The sequence below is a fragment of the Argentina silus genome (genome assembly GCF_951799395.1).
Source record: "Argentina silus genome assembly, chromosome: 3".
Classification (NCBI taxonomy): Eukaryota; Metazoa; Chordata; class Actinopteri; order Argentiniformes; family Argentinidae; genus Argentina; species Argentina silus.
Window position 1 is genome coordinate 11,005,060 of NC_139657.1, and position 22,620 is coordinate 11,027,679.

The 22,620-nt window shown below is 46.3% G+C and overlaps 1 protein-coding gene across 1 annotated transcript in view; it reads right to left on the bottom strand.

Annotated features, from left to right (window-relative positions):
• Positions 1-9,192: 9,192 nt before the first annotated feature.
• Positions 9,193-22,620, bottom strand: part of tln2b (talin 2b) — a gene marked incomplete at its 3' end in the record, with an annotated part of 44,474 nt that continues 31,046 nt past the window's right edge. The window contains exons 43-56 of the mRNA XM_083666970.1: positions 22,270-22,416; positions 20,635-20,801; positions 20,084-20,267; positions 19,628-19,753; positions 17,179-17,295; positions 16,363-16,548; positions 15,703-15,810; positions 14,948-15,053; positions 13,509-13,633; positions 11,529-11,654; positions 11,272-11,334; positions 10,922-11,104; positions 10,593-10,718; positions 9,193-9,321 (exon numbers count right to left, since the gene is read on the bottom strand). Of these exons, the coding sequence (XP_083523096.1) occupies positions 9,193-9,321; positions 10,593-10,718; positions 10,922-11,104; positions 11,272-11,334; positions 11,529-11,654; positions 13,509-13,633; positions 14,948-15,053; positions 15,703-15,810; positions 16,363-16,548; positions 17,179-17,295; positions 19,628-19,753; positions 20,084-20,267; positions 20,635-20,801; positions 22,270-22,416 (1,893 nt within the window). The remainder of the gene's footprint in view (positions 9,322-10,592; positions 10,719-10,921; positions 11,105-11,271; positions 11,335-11,528; positions 11,655-13,508; positions 13,634-14,947; positions 15,054-15,702; positions 15,811-16,362; positions 16,549-17,178; positions 17,296-19,627; positions 19,754-20,083; positions 20,268-20,634; positions 20,802-22,269; positions 22,417-22,620) is intronic.

The following is a 22,620-nucleotide window of genomic DNA, read 5'->3' on the forward strand; positions in this document are numbered from 1 at the left end:
AGGGAGATACAAACCGTCATGAATCATTTCTAATCATGGTGGATACCACGTCTTAATTCCAAATACAAGCTACAATTCTCAAAGCCTCATTGTTTGAACTTGAGGGGTGACTGTATCTTGCACTTTGACTGTGCTTGTTTGCACATACCGAGGGGAAAGCCAACACGGGGGAGGAGAGTAAATGAGTGTTTACTGGCAGCTTGAAGTTCTCTCAGTTTTAGATAAGAGATTCCTTACCAGCATCAGGGCCGTGTCCTGGCCAGGAATTCTCCTTCCATGGATCAGAGGCTGTTGAAAGCTACTGATATGCGGGGGAGATCTTCACAAGTAGTTGTGCTGAAAACCCACTGTTCTTTGAATGATCTAGTGTTGACGACATCCCGTTCTGAATGTCTTGACCCTCTTTTAAATATTGTCTTTTGGTCCACAACCAGTTTTGTTTCTTCACAGTATGTAGCCTTGCATCTTGTTGACCCGACTGTTTAAATATTTGCCTCAATTCTTTTGCCCCCCTAATGTCACAAGGTTAGAACTTTCCATGTCTATACACACACAGAGAGAATCCTCCATACGTGTGTCCATATATGGAGCCTCTGGTGCTGTAGCCAGTGTGTGAGGTGGAGAGAGTTAGGTTGGGGAGTCTTTTTGTGAGGTCTAAGTCCTACTTGATATTTTTTTCCATTCCACAGTGCTATAAAACTCCTTGGTATGCACTTACAACTGAGCCACTGTTCTTCCCCATTACTCTCCTGCTCGTATCACCTACTTGCATAGAGAGAGAGAGAGAGAGAGAGAGAGAGAGAGAGAGAGAGAGAGAGAGAGAGAGAGAAAACAAAACAACAAATGAATGGAATGGAACAGAAACAAGGGTGTACAAATAAAATAATTTTTGTGTGAAAATAAATTAGTGTTTCTAAAATTACATTTGAACGTGAGGGTTTAAAACTAAGTTATGGAAATGAAGCCCAAACCCCAAATTAACTGTAGCTTGGTTAAAGTAAAGCAGTAATTTGGAGCTTGCGTGGGAATCTATGGTGATGATACATTCCAGTGTGGTTTTGAATGAGTGTTACAAATCTGACAGACTATGACTGGGCCCAGCAGTCTCTCTACAGTGAGGAATGCTACAGGAACCCACAGCTCTGGAGTACCTGTCTGCTGCTCAGACCAAAGCATGGCTGTGACCCTGCTGCCTGTCTGTGTTTGTTCAGATGCTGTGACTGTTTTCCTGTTTCTCATCCTGAGACTCATACTCATTACATAGTCAGGTCAGGTAGAACAGTTGAGAAAAGTCATAAAACAACTGTCTGAAACACAACTGTCTGAGACCTGAGAATAAAGACACGTCCGTTGTGGTATGGCTGATCCAGGCCCAGAGGCCATGCTGTCAGAGATAACTATGATATGATGAGAGAATCATTATCTTCTGAGGCTGCTGAGGGAACTCTCATATAGAGAATCATGACTCACATCAAGAAGCTGGCCAAGGAAGGAGTTGGTGAAAGACAAAGTCCGGTGGAACTCTGGTAGCTATCCCAGGATCCCTCTTCTTTAATCAGCCTAGACTCTTGGTCAGCCTTAGCAGCCACGGCTGGATAAATACTACAGCAGGAGACTAGCAGACAGCCAAGCTCTCAATGTCATGGAGAGAGTAGAACTGTATTTAGTCATGTTGATTAATTACTCTGGCTGTATTCAGTCTAAATCCTCTCATGAAAAAAAATGGCGTCAGTCAAGGGAGAAAAATCTGCTGAGAATCCAAAGTGATTGTTTATTCAGCTTTTATACAGGGTGGGGAGACCATGGAATCGAGAGAAAGAAGTAGCCCTGGACGTTTATGTGCAGAAATGTGAGAAATGTGATCTACAGTGTACTGCAAAGTTTCCTTATTAAGACAGAGGGGATGGGACCGAGTGTTACATTTCACTCTAGACGGGGTATATCCCAGGGGACACTGCGGCTCAGTTCCAGTCTGCAGCACAGTCTGAGACAGACAGTTGGCCATCTCCCACAGCTCGCCATCGTGTTTCTGTCTCAGATATGTGCTTCTGTACACTCTCTCGCTTACAAAACCAGGGCAAATCCACTAGCAGGAAGACAGGGTATTTGTATGGGCTTTGGCATGGGTTGAGAGCTTGACGCTATTACTGTATATATTTGAGACTAGCAGCTACCTCCTCAGTTTTTAAAGGTGTCCAAAATTAGCCCCCAGGTTTGAGCCTTAGCTCTAGCCCAATATAGCTCAGCTCTCATTGCTGACTAAGACATTCAGTCCCTTCCTTACACTGCCCCTGTGAAGGAGCTGGGGTCAGAGCGACCGGCAGCCATTTCTGTCACCTAGAGGAGAATTGTGTGATCCTGAGGTGACACTACCAGTAACATAGACACACTACATCAGGGGCTTCACACCACTGATCTGATCTGACGAAGACCAGAAGAAGACCACTTTTGGAAAGGGGTGAATTTTGACTTGAAGCAGCAGTACATAAAGGGTAAAATGTGGGACACTTCCTGTAACCTGACACTTAAGATATAATGTTATGGTACAAGGCTGGGCAGTAGACGATTGTTGTTTTTTGGCCTGTAGTCTTTCCAAAATGCCCTTGTGGTCTGCGTGTAAAAATTAATAATAACATATAGTAGGCCCGATGTATTATTTGTTTTTCCAACCCAGTGTCTGCTGCTCCAGACGAGATTTCCTCCTTGGATTACATCATTCTTTCCTAATCCAGCCATTCTTTACACATTCTCCTGCTAAGAAGGTGTTCTGGTGCGGACCACTACATCAAAGGTTAAGCCCAAAGTCCTACAAATGGTACAAACAGTCTTGTATATGTAGCTGACCTGGATTGCACAGATGTAATGGCCTGTCAAATCAACCAACACCTCCTGCAGAGCAATGTTGTGTTAATCTGTGTTATTCTTCTCTGTAACTGGTCTGTAACTGTTCTGTACTTTGCCATGTGTTTTATGTTATGTGCGGACCCCAGGAAGAGTAGCTGCTGCATGGGCAATAGCTAATGGGGATCCTAATAAACTAAACTCAACTATGGTCTTTCTCATCTCAATCATCACTCTATAACTTTGGATGAACTGGAGAAAGGAGAGGAAGAGTGCATGTGAGCTGATAAGTGTCTGTGTTCTGAAACCACAGATGGCATCCCCTGAGGAACTGTGCAGTGTGTGTACTCTAGAGAGGGAGTGTGCAGTGTGTGTACTCTAGAGAGGGAGTGTGTTGCATTGTACGTAGGGTGAGTTGAAGCCAGTCTGCTGAGGGTGAGCGCTCCACTAATGGCCTAACATAGTCATGTGTACCAGAGCAGAGGACAAACCTTTCCCTAATACATTAGCTGCTGTCACCTGGGTTTATGTTAGGGAGCTATACCTCTCAAAGCAGATTCCATTTTGTCGACACAAGAGGACGCGACATGTCTTCAAAAGGCATCAATCCTCTGCAGGCTCATTCTAAAACAATGATCTCACTCATTGTGGTTTAGGTAAGACTTCAGCCAATTATTTTGGAGTATAGTATATCTATTCTACCATAAACATAGGCAGAGAGGGCACAATTATGAATGCAAATGGGATAATGGCATTGTAGTAAAGAGATAACACATAGCATTCTAACATAGCAGAGGTAGACCATTGCAAAGGTAGACCGTTGAAATTCCTAATGAAAAAAATCTACTAGAAATGTTGGCAAACCAGCTGTAAAAATACCATTGCAGAAGATGAAGACTCTCAAAGAAAATATTTTTTTTTCATAACCTGTCCGGGGCTTTCCCCTCAACACCTAAACCGGCAACTTGACTTTGGGGATTCAGTTCAAATAAACCATCACTTTCTTGTGCTCTAGGTTCTCTGCTGCGGTTAATGGAACATGCACACACAAAGGATGGTTCTATCTAAACATAGACTACATGGACCTTTACCCAACAACAATAATGGCTTCCCCTCCTTTGTCCGTCTGGTTAGGTTAGGACTTTCCATTTCATTTAACATTCAAGATGTAGCTGCAGCGTGTGACTCGTAACAATAAAAAGCCTTTACCTCACTTTCTCAGAGCTTCTACACTTTTTCACACTTTTAGCATCTATAGCGTCAGCAGGGCCCCAGGATGTTGAAAAAGGCACAGTCCAAACCAAAAAAGATTCCTTCCCTGGCTGACATGCAAACATTTTTCCAAACCCTGCTTCCTCCTCTCTCCAATTTCTGCTGGAGGAGTAGAACCAGATCCGTTTGGCTCGGAGCAGTTGCTCCTTCAATATGGATATACAGTAGATGAGAAAAAAGCATGGTGCTATGCTATCTGAACTCATTCCAGCCTTACTTATCTTGGACTGGTTTCCATGAGAAATACATTTCAGTAAACCAGACAGGGCCCATTCACAGACAATGGCTTTTTTCTATCCCAAGAATTCAGTCTGTTTGTCCTGTCTTACTTTATAAACGGCTCTCTGCTGTTTAGTCTGGTAATATAACTGTATGAGCAACACCCAAGAGAGCAATAGAACAAATGCATATCCAGAAAATTTCAGAGCACATAATTAACAACATCATGACAGACCACAGGCAACTTTCTGAAAAATGCTGTGGGATGTGACTATTAAAAACCCTTGGTACCAGCTCCTGTCAATAAGTCATCTGGGAATAAGACATGTTAACTTCCCTCACATTCCTCAGTATACTAATGATGAGTCCATATTCTCAATCACTTGATAGCCATTTCTGAAACATAAACAGTTTCAATTTATAAAACATAACAGAACAATTCTACTTAAACGGGTAAATAACAAGAAGTATTCTGAAAGTATGCAGTTAAATTATGGATATTTTATTTTAAACTAAGTGCATCTCTCTTTAAGTGCCACATCATTTTTCTGGTTAAGAACTTATGCAATACCAATCATTTATTTGTGAAGTCTAATTGCTTGCATATTGCTGAATATCACCTATGAGCAAAATTAAAGTCAAAAGTTGACCTTTCGTCAACGACCTTAGTCATAGCTCGGTCTATTTTATGAACTTGAGCATGGAACAAAGCAAGGAATAAATGGCTGCCAGGCTGTTGGGATTAGGCACGGCACAAGCCACAGTCTCTCTAATAAAAACACTCCACATTGTTAATATAACACCTTTGGGAGGTCACAGTTCCCTGGTGTGGGTGCCTGGATCACCGAATGCCCTGTGAGCCACTCAGAGCCCACAGGGGCCCTTCAGAAGTACTGCAGTTATTAATGACACATTCCCTCATGTAAGAGATCAGACAAAAAAAATACTGGCAGTCAAGGTGCAGCTGGTCTCCATACATGAATGAGCAGGACAGGGGTGAGTGGGTAAGAACTCTTTATGATGCCAACAGATGGCCTACGCTTCCATTCTTACCTTTGGATAGTTCTGATCCAGACTCCTTGTTTGTGTATAGAAAGAAAGAAAGGAAGAAAGAGAGAGGGAGAGGGAGAGAGAGAGAGAGAGAGAGAGAGAGAGAGAGAGAGAGAGAAACACACACACACACACACACACACACACACACACACACACACACAGAGGAAGATATTTGTGCATAAATATATAAACAAATCACTATTAGTACAATCATGTTGAAGCCATGACGGCATTCATTCTGGTGTGCCAAACTGCGATTTTGCAGAACAACTTCCTAAAGTCAAAGGCCGCATGGAAACTTGATTGCAGCAGCTCTAATACAGTGGTTTACTAAGTCAAACTACAATCATGAAGTTCATGACAATGAAAGGACGTACTCTGGGGTATGTGGGTTCTGCAAAACATTACAAATCCATTGAGGGTTTTGATAGCCCTATGTAAAGAGCCAGCGCTCACCCAGACAAACATCCTCCTGTTCCTCTGGTGTGTGTTGTGGTGGAATGGCACTCCCTGCTGAACACATGGCTTGAGTTTCCCCTCTCCACTGTGTGGCCGGGCCTCGCATGAGACCCAAACAGTCAAACGGCCAAATATGGAGTTCATTAGGCAGACTCTGTGTATTGTGTTGCTGGGCACCCCTGACCATCCTTTATACTGTACAGTCCCGTCTGTCTCCGTGAGCCCTGGGCATTGTAGCGACGGACACGTGAGTTCCACACCAGTTCTGTCACCTAAGGGGAATGTGCCAAGTTCAGGTTCAGTCACAGAACAGCTGATCTGAACTCACTGGTACTGTTACCATCACCATGAGAGAGCTTAGAATTCATTTGCAACGTACATATTGGCACATCTAGAATATTTTCATACTTTTGTTGAAAATCCCATCCATCATCATCACTTCCAAACATCCTCAATGGCACTCACTACATAGTTCAAGGTTTACTCTGTAAACCAGTGGAATAAAGCATATACGGTATGACCATATTTGGTCTTGCTGACTTTGAATTGGCAATGACTCGGCCATCCACTAAAACATAGTTCTCAAAACACCCAGTGACCCCAGCCACTAAACTAACAAGTGTAATAGTGACATCTACTGGGAAGAATGCTGGTGAGCAGAAATATTTGCTGCTCCTTAAATCAGGTTGGGTAAATATTTGAAAGCCACTAATTTGATATCAAATCCTTTAAAATTCTGTATTTTGGCCTTAAACAGCATCTTTGGTGAACTAGCACAAGAAAGTGGGCTCTTACTGGTGGGCTATAGCAAAGTGTGTCCAAGGTATTGGTCCACTACATTGGACCCAACATCTAATCCAGAAAGACTAATAGACTACAATAACCACAAACAAACTGGTCTATGATTGTTTCAAACTCTTTTATTTTCAGTGAATACAAAAAATACTTTTGTGACCAGATAAATATTATACATACAGCATCAAATCATGTTTATTTGAACTAAAGCAGTCTGTTAAAGTAAGCACAACACATATTTGAATAACAGAGCTACTGTGACCATTTTTCCTACTCCAGTTAATGCTTAGACAAATCGCTTAGACAACATATCTCCGGATACTCATTACATTTATAGATAAAAACTTCATTTATAGTGGTTAAACAATAAAACAAGGAGGTTATTCAGTCCCAGTTTTAAGTATTACTTATATCGTATGAATTTCAAGGCAGAGCAAATTCTCATCTTAAAGAGATCAATAACGACTTGCCACATGCTCATGGAATGCAGTGTAGTGTTTATAATCTACTCTAAATCCTAAACGTATCCATGGATGCCCTTTATATATACAGTATATACCAGCATGTAAATTAGATGGCAGTTCACTGGCAGGCGGATGGGCTACCAGCCAAGGCAATACATTATATGACGGCATAGGACTAGTTGGTTGTTTAAGACTCAGAGAGATAGCGGTTAGACTGGCGACATGTTCTGATCCAAAAGGACAAGGCTTTAACACAGCCTTTAGCTGTTCTCACAGCAGACTCAATTAAGGCACTAGCACACAATGCAGACCAGAGACTGACAAGGATAGATCGGGGTGTTGGAACGGACACCATAGAGGGACCTTATACCGTAGTATAGAAATAACAAATGAAGAATTTTCCCTAATCAGAACCCTATGTCATTTCATTATCGTTATCCTAAGCGGTTGAACAGGGAAGGGATTACTTTGCTCTCCTCAGTGCATAAAGATACCAGCAATCTCAGTGCATTCTATAGTTTCCTACATGTTTAAGAGAGGGTAAAGCGTTTACACAGTGGCATACACAATGTCAGTAAGCACTGTAATTGTATCAGTCAGATATATTGTATAAGTGTTAATGTACTGCTGTACAATAATAATAATAATACTGTACGAATGCATGACCAGAGCCTTTCATGAGAACGGGAACATGAACAGGAGAACAACTTCATTTTCCAAATCCAATGGAATTTACAGTACTGTAAGTGAAAACACAACTCCTGGCCCCACCCCCACCTGAACAGACCAACGAGAGACGGGGAAGGGCTGTACTGGGCATGTATGGTGGGGCTTCCAAGCTAAACCTGGCTACTGTCAATTAGACTGGAATTAAAACACAAAGACAAGAGAGAACAGACGTGGCAAAGAATGTAAACAAAGCCTCCTTGCACAGCCCAGAGTGTGTGAAGAGAGAGAGAGAGAGAGAGAGAGAGAGAGAGAGAGAGAGGAGGAGGGAGGGGGGAGGGTAGTGGAGAGAATACCAGGCTAACAAGTAAAAGAGAAGAGATTCGCAGATAGACCCCAAAATTCGACAACCCTCCTTTCACCTGAATCTTCCTGAAGCATGAGTGGTTTAGACAAACATTAGCTGAAGAGATGGGTGCCGGAGATCACTCTACTCACATGAGGGCATATTATTACTTAAATAACTGTTACACGCTGAACTACCCACTCAGAACAGACACACTCACTGACAAGTTTGAATTTGGTGTAAAAGCTGAACCTCTACTTCATGGTTTTGTCCAAAATACCTACGTTTACCTATGGTTTACCTATTCAGCAGCGAACCAAAAGCTCACATTCATACTTACACATTAAATTGCCTCCCGATTCTAAACTATACTATTGGTTAAGAGCTCAGTTGACGTGTGAAGTTATAATGGGTCATGCAGGCCAATGATACAGTAAAATGATGCATGGAAGTACTGCAATACTTAGGTGAATGCTAATAATGTCAGTAAGCTATGGATCCCTATGTCAGTTATACCAGTTTGAGTAAGCTACCGATTTGCCTTTGCTTTTACACGTTTAACACTGCTTTCAATACATTCAGTGATGTATCCATGAAGGCATTATGCATTCATAACATTTTCTCAGGGATTATTGGGTCTAGTAATGTTCACTAAACTGTAATGTCCTTCAACCCCAAGTTGTAGGCCCTTACCCTGCTTATACAGTTACAACCAGCTGATCCTTATTGAAGTTATAATGTCAATCCTCTCCTCCGACAAAAACACAAATACACAAACACACACACACACACACACACACACACACACACACACACACACACACACACACACACACACACACACACACACACATACACACACACACACACACACACACACACACACACACACACATACGGTACAGGTGTACTATCTGAACACCGACACTAGTTTCTCTCATAAAACAGGCCTGGCTCAAGTACTGTATTAACCCTGCCCATACATGAGAGAAAAGCAGCCAATCACGGACGTGGGCCACAACTCTTGACATGACAATAGGTTCCAATAGTAGGTCCATTTCCTGCCCACTCGACCAATCAGCTCTCATCCTCCCTCAGTTCGCTGGGCAGGAACTTGTATTGCTGCTGTCTGATCTGAGCCAGCTTCTTCCTGGCCTCCTCCAGCTCCCTCTCCTTCCTCAACATCTCCTCCTGGGCTGCAATGATCTGAGGAGGAGAGGAAAGGGTTGAAGACAGGGTTCAGTCTACTGGGCTCTGACACACACACAGACACACAGACACAGACACACACACACACACACACAGACGCACATTTGCGTTGCACACGCACAGACAGACACACACACACGCACGCACACACACACACGCACGCACACACACACACACACACACACACACACACACACACACACACACACACACACACACACACACACGTACAGTATGTCTTCCATAAACCTGATTTTAACCAATTAGGCCACAGACCGTCCTGGTCATGCTGGTGGAAAACATACTGTATACAATGTATACACTATATACATTTTGAGGTATACTGTACAGATGAATACAGCAGGCAAGGTGAAAGGTCATACACACATTGATCCATTTCCTCCAGTGCCTTCACATGGGGATGTGACTGAAATATGGACTGCAACGCAAATGATCTTGAATTTGAAATGTGGACTGCAAAGTCAAGAATCCTTTCTTCATGACATTTGAAATACGGCTCATACTCCATTTCACCGGTTTCTCAGAAGGTTTCTTTCAAGCGGTTTATAGAAAACCTACAATCAACATAATTCGTCTGTGGTAACAAGTGGAATTTCTTAACTGTAAGTATGGAGTAAGTGCGTATTTATTTTCTTAGGCGAGGAGCTCTTGTGGATTTGGAAGATGGCAGCGGGAGGGTTATTACTGGCCCGCTGGAGAGAGTTGTCTCTGGAGGGGTGCTGGCGGGGCGCCCTTTAGCATAAACATGTGTATACACACACACACACACACACACACACACACACACACACACACACACACACACACACAAACACAAACACAAACACACACGCACGCACACAATGGTCTCTGGGAGAGATACGGAATCAACCTCTCTAGATGAAACAAAGCTTCCTGGAGGGAAACCGCCCCCAGGCTTTGAATAAGTAGACATTCACTCTTCAATTACTCTCAACTGGCAGTGGATGAAAAGGGAGCCGATAAGTCATTTGCTGGGACTGAAGAATGTGAAAACTTCAAGGGATTTGATGTTCGGGCAGCTGTGGATGCCTAGTTAACCACAGCTGCTGTGCTGTTTAGCCACGGTGGCCTACTTTAAATTTCAGAACCATTTAACTGGACAGGAAAAGTGTGCATGTGAAAGTAATACTAACAACGTCTTCATTGTTACTGTTACAGAGTTAGGGGGTGATAAACGCAGCGCTGATATTCCATTCATAAATCCCCAAAAATCCCTGAACTCTCACCTGAGCGATGCCTCCCACGAATTTGGTCTTCACCACCACGCTGTCGTCATCCGCCTTGTCGAAGGCTGCTTTTTGGGCCGCCTTCACCAGGTTGTCGGACGCCCGCTTCACCGCATTCCCAGCAGCCTTAGGGAAACAAGAGTCCCGGGTTAATGACATCACAGTGTGTCTAGGTCCACGGCCAAGCGGCTTGTGTACAAGTGGGGGGGGTTACCTGCAGTCTCCATTGACCTGACTAAGACCCTTTTAGGATCGAACATTGCCTGTGCATAAAGGTACGTGTTGGAGTGCTTGTGTGTGCAGGCTGTACTTGATTATTTCATTGTTACCTGCAGTCTCCTCATGGCCTCAGAGTCCTGGTCAGCCTTGACCTTGCAGGCCACCAGCAGCTGGGCGGTGGAGGCGGCCACCTGCTTGGCTGAGGAGATGAGCTTCTCCTCTGTGGCGTGGCCCTGGACCGAGGCGTTGGCCGACTCGCACAGGTTACTGGTCGCTGCCGCCACCATCCGCGCCTGCAGGGGAACAAGTAACCGCGCTTCTGAGTATCAGCCTCCAATACAACGCAGCAGACATGAGTCGTACATATGTAGAACCATGCACACAGCCTCAAGGGGGGAGGGGGGGGTTACGGGTTATTTGTGATCTTATCTAGGAATAAAGAATACTGGTGGAAACTCACAGCAGATATGAGCCCCTGTGACCATTGGCCATCATCCACAGCATTAGCCAGAATAGATCCCACCTGTAAAACACAGAGAGAGGACGGGGGGGGGGGGGGGGGGGGCGGGGGGAGACAGGGAGAGGCAGAGAGAGTGAGAGAGAGAGAGAGAGAGGTACTTTACTGAGTAACGTTTCACAGACATCATTGTTTTTTTTTTTTTTTTTTATATATCTGCTGTTATCTCAACAAGTCACTCAGAATGGGTTTGGACTGACCTTGCCCTGTGCCACCAGCTCTCTCTGTGCGGCGGAGGCAGACTTGACCAGGGCACTGGTAGCAGCAGCGATGGATTTAGCTGCCTCCAGGATCTGCTCCTCAAAGTCCAGTGACTCATCTGCTTGCTGAAAGTGAAACCACACATTTAACCATCAAACGACACCGTAAAGCGGCACATCAAGAGGATCTAATGTCATTTACGCGAGCTGAATGTCTAAACTATACCGCAATTACTCTATGTGGTATCTCTCAAACAATGGAACCGTTACGAATATAAACTTTCGGGAACATTTCCGACGTGGAAAAAGCAGAAAAGGGCGACATCTTGAGGCAACGGCGCCAAAAAACAACAAACTCCCGGTTTGCTCTGGGAAAACTCAAAACCGACGTTTACCGTACACAGAAAAACACTCACACTAGAAACTCTCAAATGCTAATACGAACGAAAACAACAAATGTCATCCCTGCCTCAGTCAACCACTCAGGTCAGTGAGCATAGATCATGCTACTACCGGCACCGACACACAAGGCACACGTGGCTGGAGACAGGGCGGGACACTGTAGGAATATGTTTGATATATAGTTGGACTGAATAACAACCTAATATATCAAACATATCAGACAGAGCCCTGCAGAGAAGGCTTCCAGGGCTACAACATCTTTAAGAGAATGGAGGGAAGACAGTGAGGCATGCTGGGACAGGAGAGGCCCCCTCTACGGGGTGGGAGCGAGGAGCAGGGATCAGGGCCGGGGGGGGGGGGGGGGGCACAGAGAGGAGAGGATGGAAGGAAGGAAGGAAGGAAGGAAGGAAGGAAGGAAGGAAGGAGGGAGGGAGAAGAAGGAGAACAGGAGGAGTTTTAGATGGTCAGTCAGTCACAGACAGTCTCTCATCATGTACGGTCATCATCATCATCATCATCTGGTTAAGACTGTTCTATATAATGTCCTTTTTGTCATAGCTTTCTAGTACTCATCAACAGGTCCTAGACTAGACATTGGCATGACATTGGTCATGTTATGACCTGCCTCTGTACTGAAGTCAGTAAGAAAACTACACTGTATTGTCCTGTGTTAGACAAAAGAACAAAAAAGAACAAACAAACAAAAAATCTCTGCTCTGCCTCTCTGGACACAGTATGCAGTGTTCTAACCGACCACTAGAGGGCAGACATGGATGTCTGAAAAGAGGCAGCAAACTACCTCCCACAGCCCTTTCACAAACCCTGAAACCTGTGTAGGTGTAGATCTGAGGCTACAGCCGCATGAGGAGGCCTTGTCCTGAAAACAGGACATTCCCCAGCAGCGATGTTTAGCTCTGTACCAGATCTGATCAACCAACAGAGAAAAAACAGGAAGACCACAGAGGGAGAGAGGGAAGAGAACTGGAAGAAACTCGCTATCCAATATTGTATATCATAGGCATTTTTGTACTTCTGTCACAGATGTGTGTGCTTTTAGAGCAGTTGAGTGGTTTTGTGCAATACCACTGCATTGGGCAGACGACGAATACTTTGGACTGAAGAAGGCCATGTGATTTGAGTTTAGACAGAAGAGAAGAATGCTGTAATAAAACAAAGGAAATAAGTTCAACAAGAGGGATGACCTTGCCTTCAAATAAGGCTGCAGACAGATCATCCCAAAGTTGAACTCATTCCAACATAAGCTTCTGGAGCCAAGAAAAGTAATTGCATCTCCGGGGCAACATAACTCAAAATAATCAACAAGAAAACACAGCAGATTACTCCCACGATGAACATTTCAAATGACCATAAAATACGTACATTCACATTCTCAAAAAAGGTCACGAAAAACCCTCCCAAGAAGTATGTCTGAAGTTGTGAATCAACAGTCAACATAGTCACCCCTCCTCCCCTCTCAATACATCTCTACAACTAAGAGCCCTGGTGGCTGGAACGGATGAGGCCTGGAGGTGAGTAAGGTTTGAGAGGGTGGAAGGGTTGATAAGGGGGGACCGGTACCTTGGGTTTGGCTCTGGGTTTGAGCTGCTCCAGTTTCTTGGCGGCGGCTTCAATGGACGCTGCAGCCCCCAGCAGCTCGGTCTCAGCAATGACAGTGGGATCCTCGGGGTCCACCCATTCTGATCCTAAAACAAACCAAAAGAGTGAGCGTCACAAAACCACAGCCCCATCCAAAACAAAGACTCCATACAGACAAGAGCAACCAGAACATACATTAGTCCACCAAGGCTAATCCCCTATTTAAACAAAGCCACTTCCCTTGACTCACAAAACAATGCTACTACAACAACTACAAATGCTACTTGTACAAGACACACAATACAATCCAAATCATATGTACCAAATCTGCTCATCGACACATCACATGTAGATCACACACGACACACACTCAACAGGCATGCAACGACAACAAGGACCCAGAACCACACCTCATACCGATCCTCAGAGCTGCTGAAACAAAGCCAAGCAGCTTCTACCGCAGAACCGTTCCCCTCCACCCTGGTCCTGTCTCTAGTGTGATTGTAATGTCTCAAAGTTAAATAAGGTTAAATAAGAGTTTCAAGAGAAATGTACTCTTCGATGGAGTCATTGTCACTCTTTATAGGTTTTAAAGTGGCCGTTAAAAAAAAACGGGACTCTCTTGGGGAACAGCTTGGAAAAGCAGATGGAATGATGTTTTTGCGGATCATGTTGAACCCTGGGGAAATCTGTTCCTGCCCTCTCCTCTCCTCCCCCTCCTGTCCCCCCCTACTCCTCTACCTCCCACATGTGTATATGAAAGGTGATCTGCGAGAATAAAACACACTATCCCCCCCCCCACACCCCCCCACCCCCCCACCCACACTTACCTCCATCTGAGGCAGGCGAGAGAGAAAACAAGGTTGCGTTAGAGAGGTGAACTGGATAGCCCTCGTGGGGCTTTAGCTATATGCTAATCCGATTCCCGTCAAAACACAATCTATTAGTGCTGTCAGAGCTACATTCCAGGCATAATAGGTGTGATAGAAAACCCCGCTGATCTCATAGCTTCACACTTTACATTGCACTTATTATTCTGACATGTTCAATAAGATGAGTGCGGGTGAAGTGACTTTCATTACCTGCGATTTGGGTCCCGAGTACGGACCCCTAAACGAATCTACATTGTTGTTCCTGAACAGGTTGAGTTGTGTGTATTAATGGATCGCGGCGGAAGCTGGTGGAGGTAGAAATCGGAGGATGGGCTCATTGGAAAGCCTGGAAGGGAATGAGGAATGGTGTTCCATTCTGTGTTGGACACCATTCCTCCTTCCGTGCGTTACAGTGAACCCGTCCTCTGATTTCTACCTCCACCAGCCTCCCCTGATGGATGATGATGTATAGGTGTGTGCTGCATGCAGTAGTGTGGTCCGGCGGTGAGGGTGTGTGTGTGTGTGTGTCAGCGCTGTGTGTGGCCTCACCCTTCATGGCCTCAGCTGTCTGGATGAGCTCTGTCACGCACCCGGCCACGCGCTTGGAGTGTACGGACAGCTGCTGCTTTTGCTCCGCCGTGGGCTTCTGGAGCACCTGGAGCACACACACACACACACGACACACACACACACACACACACACACACACACACACACACACGACACACGACACACACACACACACACACACACACACACACACACACACACGACACACACACACACACACACACACACACACACACACACACACACACACACACACGACACACACACATGGCACACACACACACACACACACACACACGACACACACACACACACACACCCACACACGACACACACACACACACACACACACACACACACGACACACACACACACACACACACACGACACACACACACACACACACACACACACACACACACACACACACACACACACGACACACACACACACACACACGACACACATGACACACACACACACACAACACATGACCTTCATTATGGACGTACACGTTGCGCAGGCCTATCTGACACGTTAATCCTCTCTTTCTCTTGCTTTCTCTCAGATGCACCTGAACACACACACACACACACACACACACACACACACACACACACACACACACACACACACACACACACACACACACACACACACACACACACACACACACACACACACACACACACACACACACACACAGTCTGTAGGGTGTTTCCTTGTGCTGTTACCTGCAGCACTTGCTCCAGCAGGTCGACGTATCGGGTGGTGCACTCTATCCCGTAGAGCAGAGCCTTGTTCTTCACCTCCTCTCCCACCTCCGGGTGGCAGGCCGCTTGCTAGAGGAACACACACAACAACAACAACAACAACAACATCATACATCAGAAAAACAGATAGTGAGACGTGGAATTCACACAGAAGAATGTTCACTGCCGAGCCAATTTCGAGCAAGGTCATTCTTAATGGCATATTGAAGAGATGACTATACCACACACATCTTTACTGTTAACGCTGTATAAAAAAAAAACGTTCTGCTCCTTCATTCCCTGCACGTAGACCAATGCCATTGGACGGTGTCGTTGAAGGACTTGATGACTAATGTTCCACGCGCTGAGACTGAACAGCGAGGGAGAGTGAGTCACCGGCAGCCTTAAAAATCAACCCTACTGGCCTACACTCACGTGTGCCCTGCTCAGGCAGTGAGGCATGATGGGACTGCTGTGGAGAGTGTGTGTGTGTGTGTGTGTGTGTGTGTGTGTGTGTGTGTGAGAGCCGTGTGCTGCGCTGGGGCTGCACCGGCAGGGCTGTGAGTGTGTGTGTGTGTGTGTGTGTGTGTGTGTGTGTGCGTGTGTGTGCGTGTGTGTGCGCGTGTGTGTGTGGATTAGCACCTTGCAGGTGGTCAGCATATCGGAGATGGCCTTGCGGCTCAGGTTGGCGGTGGCAATCACGTCCTCCTGCTGGGTGGAGTTGCCCGCGGCAACGGCTTTAGCCGTCGCCCTGGTGATGCCCTTTGTCATGCGGATGAACTCCTCCGGCGTGGTCGACTTCTCGGGGACGTCCTTGGACTGGAACACCTGCGCACACAAGGGTTTCAGCGTGACCGCGGTGACAAAACACCGAAAGCCGCGCTGGGATTGGAGCTGTCGGTGCTGCAGACTAAAGAGTCCTGAACGGAGGCTGCTCAGCCTGAGGTGTACACAACCATTGTACCGATTGTAAACAAGTGAGGGTGGACAAATTCCCCAGTGTTATTGACGCCACCGTAATTGTAAGTTAAGTGGGCCTCGTGTTTGATTTGGATTTCGCCTCAGCCCGGGTAAAGCCTTTGTGTGGTCCTGGGGGTACACTGATAAGGATTAGCAGTAAATCGCAAGGAAAACAAGCCGGTGAAAATTTCAGCCTCTCTCTTTCCCTCCCTGTTGTGTCTGCAACGCAATCCCCCCGATAAGAACGATGGGAGTGCAGGGGCTGTGGAGACGAAGGGAAGAGGAGAGGACGCCATGGGGTTGGATAAATATCGGGGGTTTACGATGGAGTGAAAAAAAACAACAACAACTTCAACAGCATTTTATCTCAATTTTACCGTCGACAGACACACCACAATGGCTTTAACCTGTAAGGGGAGCTCCTGTGTGTCTCCCCCCCTAAGAACTAACATCCCCGCTGGGCCAGAGTAGAGAGGTCAGCCTGTCACTGTCTCTTACCGTCAGTTCCTGTTTGATGCACTCGATGGTGGCCTCCAGTGCCCTCGTCCCGCGAGTGGCCTCGTCCTCCACCGCCTTCACCGTCTTCAACAGAGACGTCACGTTGGTGACCATGACCTGTCAGAGAGACGGAGAGGGAGAGAGAGAGAGAGAGAGAGGGGAGAGAGAGAGAGAGAGAGAGAGAGAGGGAGAGAGAGGGAGAGGGAGAGAGGGAGGGAGGGAGGGAGGGAGAGAGGGGGAGGGAGGGAGAGAGAGGTGGGGGGAGAGAGACAGAGAGAGGAGGGGGAGAGAGAGAGAGAGATGGACCAGTAAGGTAAGGGAATGACATTCAGATAAGAGAACAGAGAGGCAAACCAGCAGGTGGAGCTGTCTGTCTCCCTGAGGAGACAGACAGCTTTTACACACAAAAACGGATTATCTACAGTCAGATACAGTCAAATGCAACCCGTGTGGCAAGGAAATCGCCATTCAAGAGGGAAATTTTATTTTTTTATTGTCAAAGCGATTCTTTTTCTACGATCAAACGGGATTTCTGTTTGCAGATCTGTTACTAACTACCAACAGCTTTTTGGAGGGGGGGCAGATTGTGTCATGGAGCGCGGACCATATCTGAGCAACCCGAGCACTGAGGGGTTTGAGAGGGTCCCATTTGGAGGTCACCATATGGCGGAGGAATGGAAACAGCCTGTCAGCGTGAGCTGGGATGTAACACTAAGGGTGATATACATGCTGTATGGAATGAGGATAAGGGGATATGGATAAGAGTGACTGACGGGGAAGGAGGATAAGGCCTTTGAGAGGTTAAAGCTCTGGCTATGGAGGTTATCATCTCTATCGAGCTATACAGTACTATATACCTAGGAAGTGCTTTGAGCTCGTCACTGAAGTAGGTATACAGTACTTCATATTCACACCAGGATTAGAGCTAAGTGACCTGTGAGGTTTGCGATCCAAAAGATGGCTATCATAGATTTGTTTTTAGAGGTGAACTTTGTGGCTTCTGTGATGGTGGACATGAAGGGAGAGTGACAAGAAAGGACAGGAGAGGCAGGTTTGGCTGAGCTTTAGTAAAAGCCACTGTCCTCCCCCGTCTAGAGACTGTGAGAGATAAGGAGCCTCTCCAGTCATACAGTCACAGTGTTGTGATCACAGACAGCTCAGCTCTCACACCCACTGTGACAAGTCACACACACCCTGATACCCCATCTCACTGACACTGGGACACATACAGAGATGACAGACATACAGAGGACCATAAACACACACGCGTGGGCAGGCACGCACGCACGCACGCACGCACGCACGCACGCACGCACGCACGCACGCACGCACGCACGCACACACACACACACACACACACACACAGATAAGGACTGTCATATCCTGCTGGAAACAGGACCATACTTGGCGCTGTTAGATTATGGCAATGTGACAGACCCAGCATCTTCTAGATGTATATCTCTATGTTCCTTCACAGCATATCTCTATGAGACAATATAATAATATACACACAAAGAGTAACACAATAGACACAATGTGACACACACCTCTGTGTTCGAGGAGTCTCTGTCTTTAGCAAGGGGCAGCCACGCCCATTGAGCTATTCACTTCTTTTTTAGAATGAATTTTTGTTTGAAGGCAAAAAAAATAAATCTATGTTGACAGCACAAACCGCCGGACCGATTGCTCTCGAATAAAAAAAGAGGTGCCCACCACCTTTTCCTGGGTTGATTTACAGTACTCTCAAAACACATGCCGGTACCGCATGAAATCACATTGATGGAACACTCTGGGAAAAAACGCAACGCTGTTGTAGGAACAAGGATATAACGCACGCGTGTTGACAAGTATATTCAATAAAAGAAGAGAAAGTTCTTTCATTTTTTTGAATGAAACGACCTGAAATGGAGGCAACCTCTGAAAATGAACACTGGGATTAAAGTCATGTAAAGTAACGCTCATTGTGGAGTTGGCGAGTTGCCGACAACAGTCATGGATAATCAACGAGGTTGCGTAGGCAACTAAAGGGAGCGCAGTCTGTGAAAAAGACATCTGTGAACTTGTCAGTGCAAATGTTTTGGAACTGAATGCAGCCGATGCAAATGTCTTTATGGATGCAAATAAATTGGCTGTCTTTTATGTTTCTATTTGGCGTTTTTAAACAATGTAGATAAAAGTACATTGAGAGAAAACATATAATGAAATGGGATGCTGAATTTAGGACCTTGATGACCACCCACAGTGGCTAAATTCCATTGATTTTAGAAGTACCACAGTTTACGTACTATAATCCAGTAAAAATTCTATGGACTTTGAACATTCCCACAGCATTGTGTATTTTCACTATTGTCTAACGATTATAATGATCAGAACACAGTTTTTTCCTTTAAAAAATATATATATTGACGCCCCCCCCCCCCCCCCCCCCTCCCCCATGCTAATGTCTTACCTTGGCCGCACTTTTCAGCTGATACATGGACGGGTCGTCTGCTGGCTTGCCTGACGCACACTTGGTGGCGCCGATGAGCTCCGCTAACGCCTTCGCCACATCCCTCACCGCGTTTATCAGAACCACCTGGGGAGACGGGATCCAAATCAATACCGCACAATAGACGGGAGTACTGCTTTATCAGCACGACCCGAGGGCAGGATTTAACAGAGCCAACGCTTATCAGTTCCACCTGGAGGTATGATACTTATGACTGTGGAGGGGGAGAGATACCGAGGCTCGAGGAGACAGTACGTGTGTCAGACTCAGAGGGTGAAAACATAACCCCAGGTAGACAGAATGGGAGAGGGAGACAGAATAGGAGTCTCGTGGTTCAACCTTCGAATAATACAAGGACACACAGGTTGTTGGGGAGTGATGCAACTGAATAGAGACAGATTCAAAAATCTTCCGGACCTGTGTCTCCGGGTCGTCGGAGCCCATGCTGGTAGCTCCTAGCTTGACGACGTCAGTGAGCAGGGTGATGGTCTTGGCTGAGGACGCGGCAGCCTGGGCCAGCCTGTCCTGACTGGAGGCAGCGCCAGACACAAGCAGCTTGGTGTCCTCCACCAGGGCTTTGGCAGTCTTCAGGATGCTCTCCCTGCATGGGGGAACAACACATCAACTTAAACCTCTCTCTCTCTCTCTCTCGTCTAGTTCAACTTAACTTGTAGTCACACAGAACAAGAAGCTGTGTTGCGTGTGATCATTGTGTAGGCCTGGACAGAGTGGCATATTAGAATATATAAGAATAATTAAGAATATTCTAATATAGCACTCTGGGCATGGAGACATGTCTATTCTTTTGAAGTGCAGTTTCAGCATTAATCTGGGGTCACGGTCACCTCTACTCCTACGAACGTACGAGCGATGGAACTGAACACCTCCAGGTCACTTCACCTGGCTGTAAGACAACAGAGCAGCAGTTCAGACTGGTCCTCGTCGCCCTGCTCTGCCCTGGGTCTCACCTGTGGTCGGCGAAGGACTCGTCGTTCTCCGGGTTGAGCGTTCCGGCCGAGGCGAACATGATGGTGGTGTCCAGGTCGGCGATGATGCCGGAGACGGCGCAGGCCGCCGTGATGCAGGCCTGCGTGCCTTTGTTTCCTGCCTGCAGCGCCGACAGCACCATGGAAACCTTCACAGACAAGGGTGGGCAGTGGGGGGGGGGTTATAGTACGGTAGATGCGGCGCCTATCCCAACGTGACTCCGTATGGATGTCTAAACAGTGTCACGTAGACACATCTTTCCCTATGACTTTGTCTTTGCTGTTCAGAAAAGAGGGATTGAAGCAGATCATCTGGGAGTGACGGAATCACAGCTCTGGATGCATGGGTTTACTGCCCCCGATGAACGTGTTTGGTGAAATCATAGAGATAGAGATAGAATCTACTGGATCTGTGGGTGAAATCCTCATCGAATGAAAGCCTCTCATTCACCTGGAGAGTGGAGATGTGAATCAAGGGAGTGGGAGGACAGAGAGAGAGAGGCAATCTCTGAGAGCTGGCCTGCTGAGGAGGGAGCTGCCAGCAGGAGGGAGGACTAACCGTGCATTAGCCCGAGCTAATGCTGCACACACACACACACACACACACACACACACACACACACACACACACACACACACACACACACACACACATACACACACACACACACACACACACTGCCACTGCATCTCTGAGAGTTCCCAGACAGCCGTCTGCGGTACCTCACAAACAAATTGAGAGCCATGAGAGACGCATTCAAATAAGGCGTAAGGTTCAGTTCCCTATACGCATGAGGCCACAAATTATGCCAGTCTCATATGAGCGCAGAGTCAAATCATACGGTAGGCGCGGAGACAAATTCGAATGCCAACTCCCTGAGAAGCAGTGATATCTTCTGCTAAGGGGTCACAGAAAGGACATACAGTATTGGTCTAACTTCGAAGTTTGAGTTTAATCAAGAGGACATGCACTGCTGAATTGATATACTCTAACATGACAACCATATGACACATATAAACACATTCAATAAATAACCTTGTGTTTTGACACATGTATTCACTCTCTTGTGTCTACCAGCACCATGGCTCATTGGGGAATTAAGGTTTAAGGTTGGGGATTAAGGTTTTCCGACATCTCGTGAAGAATGCTACATCATAAGCCATTATCCTGAGAGGTGAATCAAAGCCATTCCCCTGGCACCAAAAATACATTCACACCTGGACGTTCTCTTCACAAAATCCCTCTGCTGTTAAGATCCAAAACACTGTGAGCAACTGCCAGTCAAGGGAATTAAGTCCTCCTTCCTCCCCTCTATTTCAAATGAGACAAAGCCTAACCTTGGTACAGTAATGTCAAATGCAGTGACAAATATGAGTACGTCGCACAGAAAGACTAAACTGAAACACATTTATTTATTTGCTTGTCAAATGATCACATTCAAGACTTCAGATGATAGATCACAATTCAGACTGAGGTTAAATCAAAGAACCGATAAGAAGCTAACATGCCAATAGAACGTGTAATTGAGAGTCAAACTCCCCAGACAGCTTTTACTCTCTGTACGGAATAATGACATGCTATCTATCTGTCCCTTTCCCCTCCCCAGCCCAGCCTACCTTCTCAGTGACGGCGCGGGCACACTCGATGAGCTCCCTCTTGGAGAAGCTGTCGGTCGGGCTGACCTGCAGGGCCCCAGCCTTCTGGACCAGGTAGATACAGCCATGGCCCAGGTCCTGCACCCGGGTCTTTATCTGGAAGCCGATCTGAAAGCGAAGCACAGCACAGTCCAGCCAAGCCAGTCCATCACGGATCAGAACCACCCACACTGCATACAGCTGCCACATCCACTCTCTCCCTCCCGACACCGCCAGACAATGCATCATTTCCTAGACGGACTGCCTCTTATCAGCCTGGGGGACAGAAAAAATGATTTCCAGTACCTCTGAGAGGGACTGATGGCACTGCAC